This window comes from Penicillium samsonianum, assembly GCF_028829775.1.
Source record: "Penicillium samsonianum strain IBT 33392 chromosome Unknown utg000005l_segment0_segment0, whole genome shotgun sequence".
Lineage (NCBI taxonomy): Eukaryota > Fungi > Ascomycota > Eurotiomycetes > Eurotiales > Aspergillaceae > Penicillium > Penicillium samsonianum.
This window is the reverse complement of record NW_026643263.1, coordinates 3,451,148-3,465,253: the sequence shown is the minus strand read 5'-3', so window position 1 is coordinate 3,465,253 and position 14,106 is coordinate 3,451,148. Positions and strand designations below refer to the sequence as shown.

The following is a 14,106-nucleotide window of genomic DNA, read 5'->3' as shown; positions in this document are numbered from 1 at the left end:
AAGACTGCTAACGCACTCCAGTTTGCTTTGCTCTTGAGGTACTTCTTCTATATCTACCCCGTGGGGTTGCCAAGGGTCTCACTATGTACTTTATAAGATGATCTCAACGCAAGCTGTCGATATCCCTCTTATCCCTGCTACTTACTAGCTCCATCATGACCGACAAAGATGCTGCAGTGATGCACCTTGAGCATCAACTAGGCCAGGGAATCTCTGCCGACGATGCCGAGTTTTTGTCAAACTTTTCCGATGAAGCGAAAAAGAAAGTCATTAGCAAGGTGAGTACAATGACAAGACGTATGAAGAAGTTTACTGACAAACTGCATGCAGGTTGACGTATGTGTTCATCTCGATCCCGCTCCATTGACCCCGAAGATGATGACTGAGTCTGAATTCTAGATGAGGCTTGTTCCTATGCTTGCTCTCCTGTACTTGGTGGCATACATCGATAAGACAAACATTGGTATGTCAACTCACAAACCCCATATGTTGCATCTTCTCACTCTCAGCAGGAAATGCCAAGATCGAGGGCCTTCTTCCAAGTCTACACATGGACGGTGTACAATACAACATTGCCTTGTCCATATTTTTCATACCTTATGTCCTTGCTGGTACGCGATTCTTATGTGAAATCCATGGATACCCACTGACATAGTTGAAGAGGTGCCGAGCAATGTAATCTTGAACCGGCTCAAGAGACCATCGCAATATCTGGGATTCCTGATCTTCTGCTGGGGTGTGATTATGCTTTGTACGGGATTTGTTCAGAACTTCGCCGGTCTAGTGGTGATCCGCTTCCTTCTGGGACTTTTCGAGTATTGCCCCCAATCACATTCCACGGTGTTTCCCCAATACTGACAATTGTCCAGAGCTGGCTTTCTTCCAGGTGCCGTGCTTGTGATTTCGAAATGGTATCTCCCAAATGAGACACAGACTCGCATCGCTATTCTGTACACATCTGCCGCTTCTGGTGGTGCTTTCTCGGGTCTGCTGGCGTTTGGGCTCGCTAAAATGGATGGCATGGCAGGCTACGAAGGCTGGCGCTGGGTATGTTCTTTCTTTTATCATCTCCCGATTTCTAGCTTCTAACTATTATGTCAGATCTTTATCATAGAGGGTCTTGCAACCGTTGCTATGGCCCTCGCTTGTTATTTCCTCCTTCTGGACTCGCCATCCTTATCTCCAGGCTGGCTTACTCCAGACGAGATCCGATATCTCGAAGTGCGTCAACTAGCCTCCAATAACCACAGTGGCCACCACAAAGGCTTCGACAAGCGGATAATCTTCAGCGTCCTTTTCGACTGGAAGATGTATCTTCTCATACTTGCCACCTGGTCCAATGCTGTTCCCAACTACGCACTCAAGTTCAGCATGCCCGAGATCATCAAATCCATGGGCTACGAATCAGCCAACGCCCAGCTCTTGACCATTCCTCCATATGCCGTTGGCGCTTTGTCAGCGTACGGCTTTTCCGTGTTCGCCGATCGCTTCTCATGGAGGATGCCCTTCATCGTGGTACCGCAATGCTCACTTATAGTCGCCTTCGGAATATTATTTTCCAAGGCCGCCGACATCGAGAATAACATAGCACTGTGCTACTTCGGCATTTGTCTCGCTTGCTTCGGAATGTATCCCATTCTCCCCGGTGTCAACGCTTGGAATGTCTGCAACATTCCGAATCCTCACAAGCGCGCCGTGGCCATTGGTTATCTAATTTGCGTGGGTAATGTGGGTGGGATCATTGGGAGCTACATTTACAGAGCTGAAGAGAAGCCACGATATCCCACTGGTTATGGCACTTCTCTTGCGTTCGCTGCTGCTGGAATTACGGCTTGTTTATCCTTGGAATTCTGTCTCTGGAGTGCAAACAAGAAGAAGGCTCTGATGACTGTGTCTGAAATTGAGGAGAAGTATACTGAAGATCAGCTTCGTGAGATGGAGGAGAGGAGCCCTATATTCAAGTATAGCTTGTGAGATACTACTATTATCATGGATAAATATAGGTATAGAATCTGAGCAACTATGGAATTAATGCCAAAAACACCCGTTTTCGCGCCTTTTCCACCTGTAACTTGACAGAGAAGGTAATGAACGCTTTCGAACTGTCGCAGATTTTCTGTGGGTAGTAAGAGCTCTCTACTAAGCCGCCTGATGCTGCGAATATTTAACCAATTTGTGAACTTAATAAGCATGTAGATGCCTTCACCTACTGGCTAGGTAGGCATCAGGCTAGTTTTCATCAGTAATCCAAGACCCATGTTTATCCACCTAGTAACAGACCTGTTATCAACTTTCAACTTCAATCAAAAACAAGCATCGAGTTCGTTCCCAAAGGAAAATAGTATTTACTGGGCTCTAGACTAATATTTCAAACAAAGAACATTGACCAAGTCGTCTGGGCTATCTGAGTAGAATACACACTTCCATGGGTGGTTGGGTTAGTATAATATTTTTATTGATTTTGATATTTATTGTTTAGTATCCACGCAAACAGGGATATTTCAGTCTTTGCATTGGTTATACTATGGTGTTAAGATATTACTTGTAACTAAAACACTGTGTTAGGCTTTCTGTCTCAAAGACCTACCAATAAATGGGTTTGATTGGGCTAATTAACACACACAAAGCCTTTATACCAGCTGACAGGGAACAAGAGCTCATGAAAGAGAAACAGCTGAACGCCAATCACCGCTTATCGCTTGTATATAAAAGAAGCCAGATCCCATTATAGGATTAATCAAGCACTTGCCAAGTTCGTGAACTGTTCTCACTATGGAAAAAAAGTCAACCACAGATGTTTTCATGAGCATCCCACCTGAAGATGCGCTAGAGATTGCACGCGGTAGGAAAACCAATGTATACCGCAGCTATCCTCTCCCAGCCACCGTTCGCCGCATCTGGTTCTACACCACTGCTCCACTGCAGTTCATTGAGTATGTGGTGTGTATATCACACAATGAGGTTGAATCAAACACAAACAACAAGCAATCCACATACAGTTACAAGATTCGCCAAGTGTGGATGTTGAAGCACCCTATTTACCTGCATCAGGCTATCTCGCGCGGTATACTGAAAGCTCCCCCGCGCAAGTACTGCTGGGCAACTGAGAGTTTCTTGGACAGCTGTCCTTTCTATCGACAGTATCCAGTGAGGGGTCCGAAGGAAATCATCTGGTAAAGAGGGTAATGCAGCAATTTTTGACTTCCCTAGATTCAGATAGTGAAGAATAAATTATCTTTTTTTTTTTGGTTCAAAGCGTTGAAAACTGAAACGTCTGGATGTTCGCCCGAGCTAGGTTACTCTTATTAAGCGAACTACACTACCAGGGACCTAGTTATTTTAGTATTAGTGCCAGGATTATCTAGGTTATTTACACTAATTGCTTTGCGTTTGAAGCCTGAAAGACTGCTGGTTGAGTATTGATGGCATTACTGAGCACTATAATGCATAACGCATAGTATGTAATACGTGGAGGAGTATTAAGAGCTCTTATTGTCCAAACGCCAAGTGACGTATGAAAACTAAGACATTTGATTCAGCCTAGGCCTCTGTGATTGACCTGTGTACAGTTTAGTGATACAATCAATATAGGGTCGTTTCCTGGTTCTTTCTGACTATAGTGCAAAAAAATACATATCTAGATCAAATGTATGTATCCAATAGAATCGCAGGATAATCCAGATAGTGGATCTACCCGTAGCCCGAATTAGTTCCGACGGACTCTTATTGGTCCGATTATTGATCAGTCAAAGAGTTCCTCCGGTTCACAGGTTGATCAATGATCACGGTGCATTTTTCCTCCGATTTAGGCAGTTCAGCAGATGATTGACACGCTCGGCTTTCATTCTGGATTAGTTCAAAATATTTCAGGGGCGCAGATGTTCATATATAAATCGCGGCATGGGATAATTCAATGCATCTTTGATTTTTCAAACCTCTCACTGTCAGTCAGTTTGTATTGACAACATCATGGACGAAAAGCCGTTTAAAGTCGTCATTGTGGGTGGCAGCATTGCTGGACTCTCGCTAGCCTTGATGCTAGAGAGGAATGGCATCGACTTCGTCATCCTTGAAGCATACGGCAGCATTGCACCCCAGGTCGGGGCTAGTTTTGGCGTTTTGCCAAACGGCTTTCGCATTCTCGATCAGCTGGGTTGCTATGAGTCGGTTTTAAAGATGGCAGAATACCCTGTCGACACATTCTGCTTCCGTGATTCGCAAGGACAACCATTCTGGACATTCGAGAACTTTAACGAGACTTCAATCGGAAGGTTTGTCGCCTTTCAATCTTATAGGTTGATATCTAAGAACACACAACTGACAGCATCTCAAGTCATGGTTATCCTGTTGTCTTCCTGGATCGCCGAATGTTGATAGAAGTCCTCTATGAAAAGATCCAGGATAAGACCAAAGTGATCACCTCTCAGCGGGTCCAGACTATTGAAAATGGTACTTTGGGTGTGACAATTACCACAACGAGTGGTCAAGCCTACACCGGAAATATCGTGGTCGGAGCAGACGGAATTCATTCCAAAGTGCGGCAAGAAATGTGGAAAGCGGCCGAAAAGATAGATCCCACGTGGATTGATCCTACAGAAAAATCTGGTAACGAAAATCAAACCCAAGCATCTGAGAAGTATTAGCTAACTCCCGTGAAAGCACTGCCTGCAACCTACGCATGCATCTTCGGCATTTCCAAAGGTGTGAAGGGAATCGAGAAAGGCACGCTGAGCTCGGTGTTCAATGAGCATTTCTCGTATCTTATTGCCAGCGGACCCGGAGACCTCACCTACTGGTTTCTCGTGCGGAATATGGGAAAGACGTACTATGGTGCAGATATCCCTCGGTTCACCAAGGAGGAGGAGGAGGCATGCGCAACGGAACATTTCGACGACCAGATCACTCCTACGCTTCAATTTTCCGCTCTGTACAAGGGCAGAATCGCCTCGGTATACACCAGTCTGCCAGAATACGTCTATAAAAGATGGCATTTCCAGAGAATTATGACCATTGGCGACGCCAGTCACAAGGTAAGCATACTTACCAACCCAAGAACAAGATCATGCGAAGACTGACCAATATTTCGTCTAATAGTTTGAGCCTTTGACAGGCCAGGGAGGCAATAATGCAATGGAAACCGCTGCATCCCTGACAAATCATCTCATTGCGGCCCTCAAAAACTGCCAGTCTGGCAGCCTCTCGTCGGCAGAAATTTCGAAGGTCTTTGAGAGCGTTCAACAGCAGCGTGAAAAACGTGCGTGGGGATTGGTCAAAGTATCCCATGCCCGGCAGCGCATGGAGTGCCAGGAAACGCCCTTGTTGAAGTTCATGGCAAGATACGTGGTGCCACGCCTCTCTAGATCCGCTGTCCTCAACAAATGGGTCGACACGTATTCTCCCGCAGTGTCCTTAGACATGCTTCCGCTACCACACAGGCCTCGAGAAATTGCATATTTCGACGAGCGGTTCAGGCTTCCGTCATCTCGGGGCATGGTAAGCATCTTGTTGTACGCTGCGTACTTTCTCTTAGCCTGGTTAGGCCATCGCCAATTGTCAACAGCACTCAGAGCAAATGGAACAATGGGGTTGGTCCGCCAGGCAATCCAGAACCAGTCGGTCCTACTACCAGGAGGAGTTGAAGCTCCCCTTCGCCAGGTGTATACAGGGCTCGGACCTGTTGATCTCATTTTGAAAATCTTGGTGACAATATTCCTGCCAGCGGTCTCCAACTTCTCCACGCCGGAGCAGCCATTCCAAGTTCTATACTTCCTGGGTTCGCTGATGCCGATTATCGCTATCTTGACGGTTGAAGGTTTCCGACCAAGGAACAAATGGACCCTTCTTGCCACTCCGAGTCTATGGGCGGTTCTATATCAGTTGCGAGGGATGGGGCTGGTTGCACCGCTCTATTTCGCATCGAGCACGTATATTTCCTCTGGGATACCATACTTCTCCCCAAGTTCCCGCACACTGCCTGAATCCACTGCTCGAGCTATACTGCCTGCACTGGTACTGGGATTCGTTGTGCCCACAATCATGCTGTTCTTCCCACTGGCTGATGCTCTGAACACGCGACAGATCTTTATTGCACTGTGGCAGCCCGCTCCGGTATATGTGGTTATCTTGACTCAGATATTCTCTCGTGCCATCAAATCGATCGGTTCAAGCACACCAGCCAAGACCAATAGCGCCCCAGCGGAGAGGAAACCTAACCGTGACATCACACACTTGAAAACACTCTACGCTGTGGCCGGTTGTGTATCTGCTTGTTTCCATGTGGCCTTGTTGCTGAGCTGGGCTGCTTTGGGGACAAACTTTATTACCAAGGCATTCATCCCATCCGATGCCTTCGCACAGGTGGCAACACTTGCAGACGGTGTCTTCATATTTTTCCAGAACGACTTCTTGCTTGTTGCAGCAGCAACTCTCCTGTGGTGCTTAGCTAGCATGTGGGATCTTTACCGCATTGGGGTTTCTAACGTCTCCTGGCAGGTGGCACTGGCCGGTATGGTTCTGGGTTCCGTGGCAATTGGACCGGGTGCGACCGCGGCAGCTGTGTGGTATTGGCGCGAGGAGGTCATGAGTCAGACATCTTTCCGCCGGCATGGTCCGGATCTCTAGCGCAACCGAGAGTAATTGATGGTGCAATTTTGGTGTTGAAGGGCCATATGATGAGCGAAGAGAGGTCACAGCAAACTTCCAAGACTTGGGCGAAACAAAGGTTGGGGTAGATAGTTCCGAACGAAATTGTGTCTCATTCATCGGGTTATTGTGTGCGTATAGAAAGTAAATAGGGTATTGTGATGTTCTGCAGATTGAAAGACATAAATGCACACAAGGCTACATTAAAGAGCTAGTAACCCCAACTGAGATCCATCTCACATTGTGCGAAACAACCCTCTCGACATCAGACCGGCGAAATCCAGCCACACAGCCCAGGGCGACTGGAAGCTGGCTCAGTCCTGGCTAGGTTAGCTCTTATCATTATATTTGGCCCGAGAATAATAGCAAACAATAGTGCAAGCGTACTGTTGATCAATTTATACTCATCGACGACCATCATCATACTGCCCGGTAATTCGCCGTGGGGGGCCTCTAAGTTTGAATGACCAGCGCCTGGACTAGACGGATAAGATATCGTAAGGTTGGACGAAGGAAACTCGCCTGCAACAATGCCTTTGTTGAGCAGGTATCTCTCGACATCATGCACATCAAACCAGTCTTCATCGGCAGGAACATGAGACACGCCGTTTGTTATTCGGAAGAGGGCGAAGCTATCTGAAGAGGCGTCACTGGAAGGCTGTATAAAGTGTGTTCCTGCACCACCGAGGCTGATATATGGGAACCGAGCATCGATGATAGGATTGCAAGGTTCCCTGTTGATGACACGTCCGAAGAAATCTCGGATCTCTGCTCGTGGCATTCTTTGTAGCAATAGACCAAACTCCCACATATCTTCATCTTTATATGAGAGATTTGACAGAAACCGATGGCCACTTTCAGCACAAGCGCGGAAAAGCCGTTGGGTGAAGGGTGTGGTTGCATATTCGATGATGTGTGTTTCAGTAATAGATGGTGTCACAGGAATGGCAACCAAGTCATTGGATTGGTTGTCCAGGCTCTGGGTATTAGTCGATGGAATCATGCCAGCGGACGAGCCCAAAAACAATTTCCAGAAGTCAGACTCCGTAGTGTGATCTTTTAATCTGCCCATTGGCACCTCGCATGCGACCTGCGCGGGGGGTTGCTCATTGACAGCCTGGGATGGTTCTGGGGTTTTGTTCTTTGGGGGCTCTTGGAAGGGAATATCGGCCCGCTTTAAATGGGACACTATATCATCGCGCAGCAATTGGACTGTCCGGAAAAGTTGAGGTCGAGACCACTGCGACCCATCCCGGATCACTTCGGCATCGAATGCGTGCATGGTCTGGCTCAGGTGATCAAATGCATCTTCCAGTTGCTCTACGCGGGCTTTTAGTGAAGAGAGCTGGGACAGTTGGCGAGCTCGGTATGCCTGTTGCGCTTCGCGGACCTGGGCGCGTCGTATCTGCGCTAGGGGTGAGACCGAGTTATTATTTTTACTTGCAGGAAGGGGCCTCACGGATTTTGCATCTTCAGCTGGTTTTCGGGGTCGCCCAAGAGAGCTTCGTTTTACTTGGGCTGTAGGCATTGCAGTACAATTTGAGGATATGAAGGTTCACCAGTCAACCACGGGTGACCCTCAGTGAGATGTCTGGTTTCCACCATGCCGGAACGCCAAGCCCCCATTTCCGCGAGCAAAAGTACTTCACCTCATGTTTGAACTTGAAACTCATTAGTTAGTTAGTTATTATTTTACATAGGGATTTTACATATTTTTATGAATATATAGCTTCGTAGTCTCTTTTTATCTTTTTTTTTTTAACATCAAATGGCTCATGATTTAGAGGCACGAAGGGGGTGTTAGTGTCTCACCTATTCTATTGCCTAGATCCAAGAATATCCCAGGAATATCCCAACTTCGGAAGATAATCATGTCAGCTTACGGAGTACCCGTGGACATATAGGTACACCGCCACATTCACCACGTTCCCATCGTGGCTGGGTAGCGGGGCCCTTCATCGGATTTAAAAACAGTCGCACCCCGCTCTGCAGGCACCCTTGTTTCTTGACGTTTCTGACTTTCTTTCGTTTTGTTCAAGCTTCTTCGTTCTATCTTGTCTACAAACTACTTTGAGCCGTCAGAATGTCCAAGCAGGATGATCTGGCCTATGGTGGTTACTACCAGGGCACGGAACGTGGGTCCGGAGACGGTTCCCGTGGTCTAGGCGATACCTTCAAGAAGCTCCGCGACACCTACAAGACCCATGGATCCTCACAGGGCCAGGTTAACCAGACATACAACCCAAGTGGTTATCAAGGCGTAGGCTTCACCCTCCTTCAACCTCCACATTTACTAACCGGTTCTCTACAGCAGAGTTACCCAACCCAGACCGAACCGCAATACGGACACGATCAACAGAGCCAAAACACAAGTGGACAGCATCAAAACCCTAATTATCACGGGAAACCTCAGAAGGAAGACAAACTCTCCGGTTTCTTGGGGAAACTTCAAGGTACTGTGACCGAGTTTGGTTCCGAATTTGCGCAAAAGATTGGTACCACCATCGACCCACAGGCGTATGCCGAGTATGGTCCCACCAAGCCCAATACGGAACATCGGTTTGGTAGCTTCGCTCCTCCCCGAGAACATAACGATGCCAAATGGTATGTGGATGGATGCAGCTATTTCTGGGCTGTGTCGCGAGCTTTGGAAAATGCCCGAGAATCGATTTGGATTCTGGACTGTGAGTTTCAATCTTCCCCGGATTTTCATTGCATGCGGCTAACTTGACGTAGGGTGGTTATCTCCCGAACTTTATTTGAGAAGGCCACCGGCGAAGAATGAACAGTACCGATTGGATCGCATGCTGCAGGCTGCAGCCCAGCGGGGCGTACGCGTCAATGTCATCGTCTATAAGGAGGTTACGCAGGCTCTCACGCGTATGTCTATGATCCTTGAACATTGAAAAGAACTCAACTAACAGTCCCTACAGTGTCTTCTTCTCACACAAAACATGCGCTAGAAAATTTGCACCCCAATATCGCTGTCTTCCGTCACCCTGACCACCTGCCTGACCGCCAAGAGCTGGCAGCTTCCATCACATCGTCCTTCCAGAACATGTCACTCGACTCAGCAAGTTTGAGTAAGATGTCAAAGGACACACTGAAGGGACTGTACGGAATGAACGATGATGTCATTCTGTATTGGGCTCATCATGAGAAGCTTTGCTTGATCGATGGTCGGGTTGCATTCATGGGTGGTTTGGACATGTGCTTCGGCCGCTGGGATACAAACCAACATGAGCTCTCGGATTTACATCCCTCGGATGTCAGTCAAACCGTGTTCCCTGGCCAGGACTACAACAATTCTCGCGTCCTTGATTTCCAAGACGTCGTTCACTGGGAGAATAACCAGCTGGATAGGAAGACTATGTCTCGGATGGGATGGTCTGATATATCCGTGAGCCTGCACGGTGCAGCCGTGGAAGATTTGCGGCGTCACTTTGTGGAGCGATGGAACTTCATCTATGATTTGAAATACAAGGTACGCAGTGATTCTAGATACGCGAGACTGGCACTCCATGGAAGGCCCGTTTCCTCGACTGGCCAACAACAGGCTGCTTCTCCTCAGCCCAACCTGTATCCCTCAGGACAGGCAAGCCCACAGGGTCAGCCGCCTGCGCCATCCTGGCAGCAGAAGCCTAGTGGAGTCACATCATCGCCTACCTACCCACCGCCACCAGGTCAGACGTCGTCGAGTTCGCATCAAGAGTCGCAGTGGCAGCCGCAGTCCCAGCCTCAGCACCAACAAGCTGCCGGGGAATATCAGCCCTACAACAGTGCTTCCACTTCAAGTTATCCGCCACCGCCGACTCAGACTTCCTCCTCAAATCAGCACCAATATCAGCAGCAGAACACGTCTACCTCGTACCACCCTGAGAATGCTCCAACCTACCCCCCACCGCCAAGCCAAAGCCCTCTAGGCCATCAATCTCAATTCGCTCAGTCCCCGAGCTATGATACAAGCCAGTATAGCTACACTGGGAACTCATTCCCCCCTCCTCCGCCTGGACCCCCTCCAGTGCAATCCAGTGCCAACACCTCATATCAGCCATATCAACAGGGCCAGCAACAGGAGCAGAAGCCCTATTTCCCACCCCCACCAGGCCAGGAAGCATCCAACTCCAACACCCGTGGAATTGATGACTACCAGCATGAAGGCGATCGCGAACGAGGTTCTTTGGCGCCCCGTCGCTTCCGAGAGGACCTGACCCAATATGGCAGCTCCCTTCGTGGTCAGCTCGCCGGACAAATTCACCAATACCAGGATCGACTGACCACATATGGCCGCCCTTCCTCCTCTCAAGGCAGAGGGAATATGTCATGCCAGATTGTGCGCAGCTGTGCGAAATGGAGCAACGGCAGCCAGCTTGAGCATTCAATTGCCGACGCATATTGTGCCATCATCAGAAACAGTGAGCACTTTGTCTACATCGAAAACCAGTTCTTTATCACCGCCACCGGTGATTCGCAGCGTCCAGTGAAAAACCAGATTGGTGCCGCGATTGTGGAGAGGATTTTACGTGCTGCCCGTGCCGGTCAGAAATATAAGATCATTGTGGTCATTCCATCCGTTCCGTGCTTTGCCGGTGATTTGCGAGATGATGAGACTCTTGGAACACGCGCGATTATGGAGTTCCAGTACAACTCCATTAACCGCGGAGGTCACAGTATCATGGAGATGATTGCCAAGGAAGGATTTAATCCCATGGAGTACATCCGTTTCTACAACCTTCGCAATTACGATCGGATTAACAACGGTAGTATGATGGCCGCAGCTGAGCAGCAGAGTGGTGTCAACTACGAGGATGCCCGCAGACAGTACGATTTGAACACTGCAGGCCCTGGTGGATATGCTCCTAGCACTACTCGTAGTGCTTTTGATACTAGTGCACCGTTCCAGAAGTATCAACAGGCTGCACACCAGGTACAGGGCAGTCATGCTTCCTCGAACCGGTGGGACAGTGTGAGCGAGTGTTATATGCTCAACGGAGAGGATATTCGCAAAGTGCCGTGGGATGGCCACCCCGATGCCGAAATTGATGCGTTTGTGAGCGAGGAGCTTTATGTTCACTCGAAGGTTCGTTTCCTGCCAAATCCGATGATGATCCAAAACTCTAACAAAAGCATTAGGTGATGATAGCCGACGATCGTGTAGTTGTTTGCGGCTCCGCAAACCTGAATGACCGTTCCCAATTGGGTGACCACGACTCAGAGATCGCAGTCATAATCGAAGACTTCACGCCTGTGGCATCCACTATGAATGGTAAGCCATGGACTGCCAGTCGTTTTGCTTCATCTCTCCGTCGCCAGTTGTTCCGGAAGCACCTGGGTCTTTTGCCACCGCAAGACTATCAACAACCGGATGCGAACTATGAACCCGTGGGAGTTCCCAACCAATTCGACTTTGACTGCCCTGAGAGCAAGGTGGTTGCTGATCCGCTTTCCGACACCGCCCAGAGTCTTTGGAACTCGCGGGCACACACAAACAGCGAGGTCTTCCGGAAGGTATTCCACGCGGTTCCGGACGACTCAGTCCGCAACTGGGCCGAGTACAAAGAGTTCTATGAGTACTATTTCCACAAGACCGAGAGGAGCGCCGCTGAGGGCATGGAAGGAACTGCTCGTCCGGCGCGATTCCAATGGGGCCACGTTGTGCGCGATGACTTTGCGCCTGGTGCAGAGGGGGCGAAACAGGTCAAAGAGCTGCTTAGCCAAGTTAAGGGTACTCTGGTTGAGATGCCTTTGATGTTCTTGATCGAGGAAGATATCGCCAAGGAAGGATTGACTCTGAATGACTTGACCGAGCCACTCTATACCTAAGGGGAGATTGCATTTGCCAAGTTGGGACTATTATCATTGGTCATCTCGTTTATTCTTGATTTCGAGCATTTCCATTAGCTAAATTGCTGTACCTAAGCGAAGTTTAACTTCTCTATTCTTTTGGTAGCGATCCTGTTCGGGGAGCACTGCTTTCTTTCATGTCTCCTAGTGAAAATGACACCGATACTCAATACTGTGCAATCAAACATATGATCTGAAATTTGTCCGATGCCAAGCCCGACTTGATATTGTTCTTGAAGAACAATGCTAAGGGGAATGTGAATGTGGTGATTGGTCAACCTAAACTTCCTTTGTTCGCGATGCTATCCCCATTGGATGAAATCAAAGAAATCAAAAACATACTCCGAAATGTTCTTTTGACACTTTGAGACCCCGGCTTAATATTGTTCGTGCCCCTATGAAAGACTTATGAATGTGCTAACTACACGTACCTGGGATAGGGGCCTCTCAACCATCTCTGTGGCGTTCCGTCATGAAAGACACGCCTCGGAGGATATGTGATGCGGTCAATATCAACATCCCTCGATGGATGCGCTGACTGCATATCAAAACAAAGAGCAAAAGCCAGAGGCAACGACTCCTACATTCATGGACTCGAGAACAATATCAAACGACTCCGCAATGGACATTCACCGCAATCTCAACCCCATGCATTCTGGATTGATTCTACGCCTTCGTCAATGCCCAATGCATCCAAGTCAGCAGTTCAATGTGACATTTGCATTGACTTCCATTCTCCAGGTGGGATGTCGATCATATTGATAGTCCGAAGAATAGTCCCTCGTCGAATATAAATATCAACGTCTACACCCAGCTTCAATTATTTTCTCCACCACCCGCTCACATTTCGATCATTCAAACAATCTTCCAATCTTTCCAAGCTTCCGCTTTTTAAGCTCTTCTCAATCTTCGAAATGTCTCGCGCTCAGGTCCAGAAGCAATGTGAGTAACATGCCTCCAAAGCATACACTGCTTCATCATCTCTCTATACATCCATATACTAACATGTCATCTCCGATAGCTCCCGGCGGTGGCTGCGTCGTCATGAAGTCCCCCGGTGGTGGCTGTGTGGTCATGAAGTCTCCCATCCCCAACGGCTGCGTCGTCACCCGAACCCCCGGAGCCGGCTGCGACATCATGAAGCGGTCTCCCGGCGGTGGCTGTGTCGTCATGAAGTCCCCCGGTGGCGGCTGTGTCGTCATGAACCGTGGGTGCCATCTATTCTCTATATAACGACTGATATACTAACATGTCTTCGTGCCTAGCCGCTGACTTCTAAACGCCCTCCACGAGCGCCCCCAATCCCAACATTCCATCAACCACCATGACTTGACCTTGTTCGCTGGTCGCCATGGTCAACATTGAAACGTATTAATTTGACAATCATCGCCGCGGACTCTTGAGAACACTTTCAACTTTTCAACCAAAAATATCAATCCCTCGAAACATGACCTCTCAGCTTTGCTTTTGCTTTTGTGGAGACTCTTCTCGAGTCTGTCTGTCCAGTTCATTCTTTCTTCGACATGAATAGCTCATTTCTTTTGACGGTCTTGCATTATCTTCACGACTGTCGACTTTGATTTGTTCTGCTCTTTCGAACTATTCGTGGACGATCCGGGT

The 14,106-nt window shown here is 48.4% G+C and overlaps 6 protein-coding genes across 6 annotated transcripts; 5 read left to right on the top strand and 1 right to left on the bottom strand.

The window, feature by feature from the left end:
* Nucleotides 1-155: 155 nt before the first annotated feature.
* Nucleotides 156-1,974, top strand: N7471_010207 (putative MFS transporter; the record flags this gene model as incomplete). Its single annotated transcript, XM_057282926.1, has 7 exons — nt 156-278; nt 331-336; nt 400-463; nt 513-611; nt 662-815; nt 870-1,047; nt 1,102-1,974. The coding sequence occupies 7 exons, from the start codon at nt 156-158 to the stop codon at nt 1,972-1,974; spliced, it is 1,497 nt and encodes a 498-aa protein (XP_057133809.1).
* Nucleotides 1,975-2,772: 798 nt separating this feature from the next.
* Nucleotides 2,773-3,177, top strand: N7471_010206 (uncharacterized protein; the record flags this gene model as incomplete). The annotated part of the gene is made up of 1 exon (XM_057282925.1): nt 2,773-3,177. One exon carries the CDS (start codon nt 2,773-2,775, stop codon nt 3,175-3,177), a length of 405 nt encoding a protein of 134 aa, XP_057133808.1.
* Nucleotides 3,178-3,969: 792 nt separating this feature from the next.
* N7471_010205 (FAD-dependent oxidoreductase) lies at nt 3,970-6,621 on the top strand (the record flags this gene model as incomplete). The annotated part of the gene is made up of 4 exons (XM_057282924.1): nt 3,970-4,271; nt 4,334-4,605; nt 4,660-5,030; nt 5,095-6,621. The coding sequence occupies 4 exons, from the start codon at nt 3,970-3,972 to the stop codon at nt 6,619-6,621; spliced, it is 2,472 nt and encodes an 823-aa protein (XP_057133807.1).
* Nucleotides 6,622-6,840: 219 nt separating this feature from the next.
* On the bottom strand, nt 6,841-8,170 carry N7471_010204 (bZIP transcription factor; the record flags this gene model as incomplete). Its single annotated transcript, XM_057282923.1, has 3 exons — nt 6,841-6,962; nt 7,030-8,047; nt 8,102-8,170. The coding sequence occupies 3 exons, from the start codon at nt 8,168-8,170 to the stop codon at nt 6,841-6,843; spliced, it is 1,209 nt and encodes a 402-aa protein (XP_057133806.1).
* A 452-nt stretch (nt 8,171-8,622) lies between these two features.
* Nucleotides 8,623-12,590, top strand: pld2 (putative phospholipase D (PLD)). Its single transcript, XM_057282922.1, has 5 exons — nt 8,623-8,902; nt 8,954-9,326; nt 9,379-9,522; nt 9,576-11,722; nt 11,776-12,590. The coding sequence occupies exons 1-5, from the start codon at nt 8,726-8,728 to the stop codon at nt 12,463-12,465; spliced, it is 3,531 nt and encodes a 1,176-aa protein (XP_057133805.1). The 5' UTR covers nt 8,623-8,725; the 3' UTR covers nt 12,466-12,590.
* Nucleotides 12,591-13,400: 810 nt separating this feature from the next.
* On the top strand, nt 13,401-13,765 carry N7471_010202 (uncharacterized protein; the record flags this gene model as incomplete). The annotated part of the gene is made up of 3 exons (XM_057282921.1): nt 13,401-13,428; nt 13,508-13,693; nt 13,752-13,765. The coding sequence occupies 3 exons, from the start codon at nt 13,401-13,403 to the stop codon at nt 13,763-13,765; spliced, it is 228 nt and encodes a 75-aa protein (XP_057133804.1).
* Nucleotides 13,766-14,106: the final 341 nt, after the last annotated feature.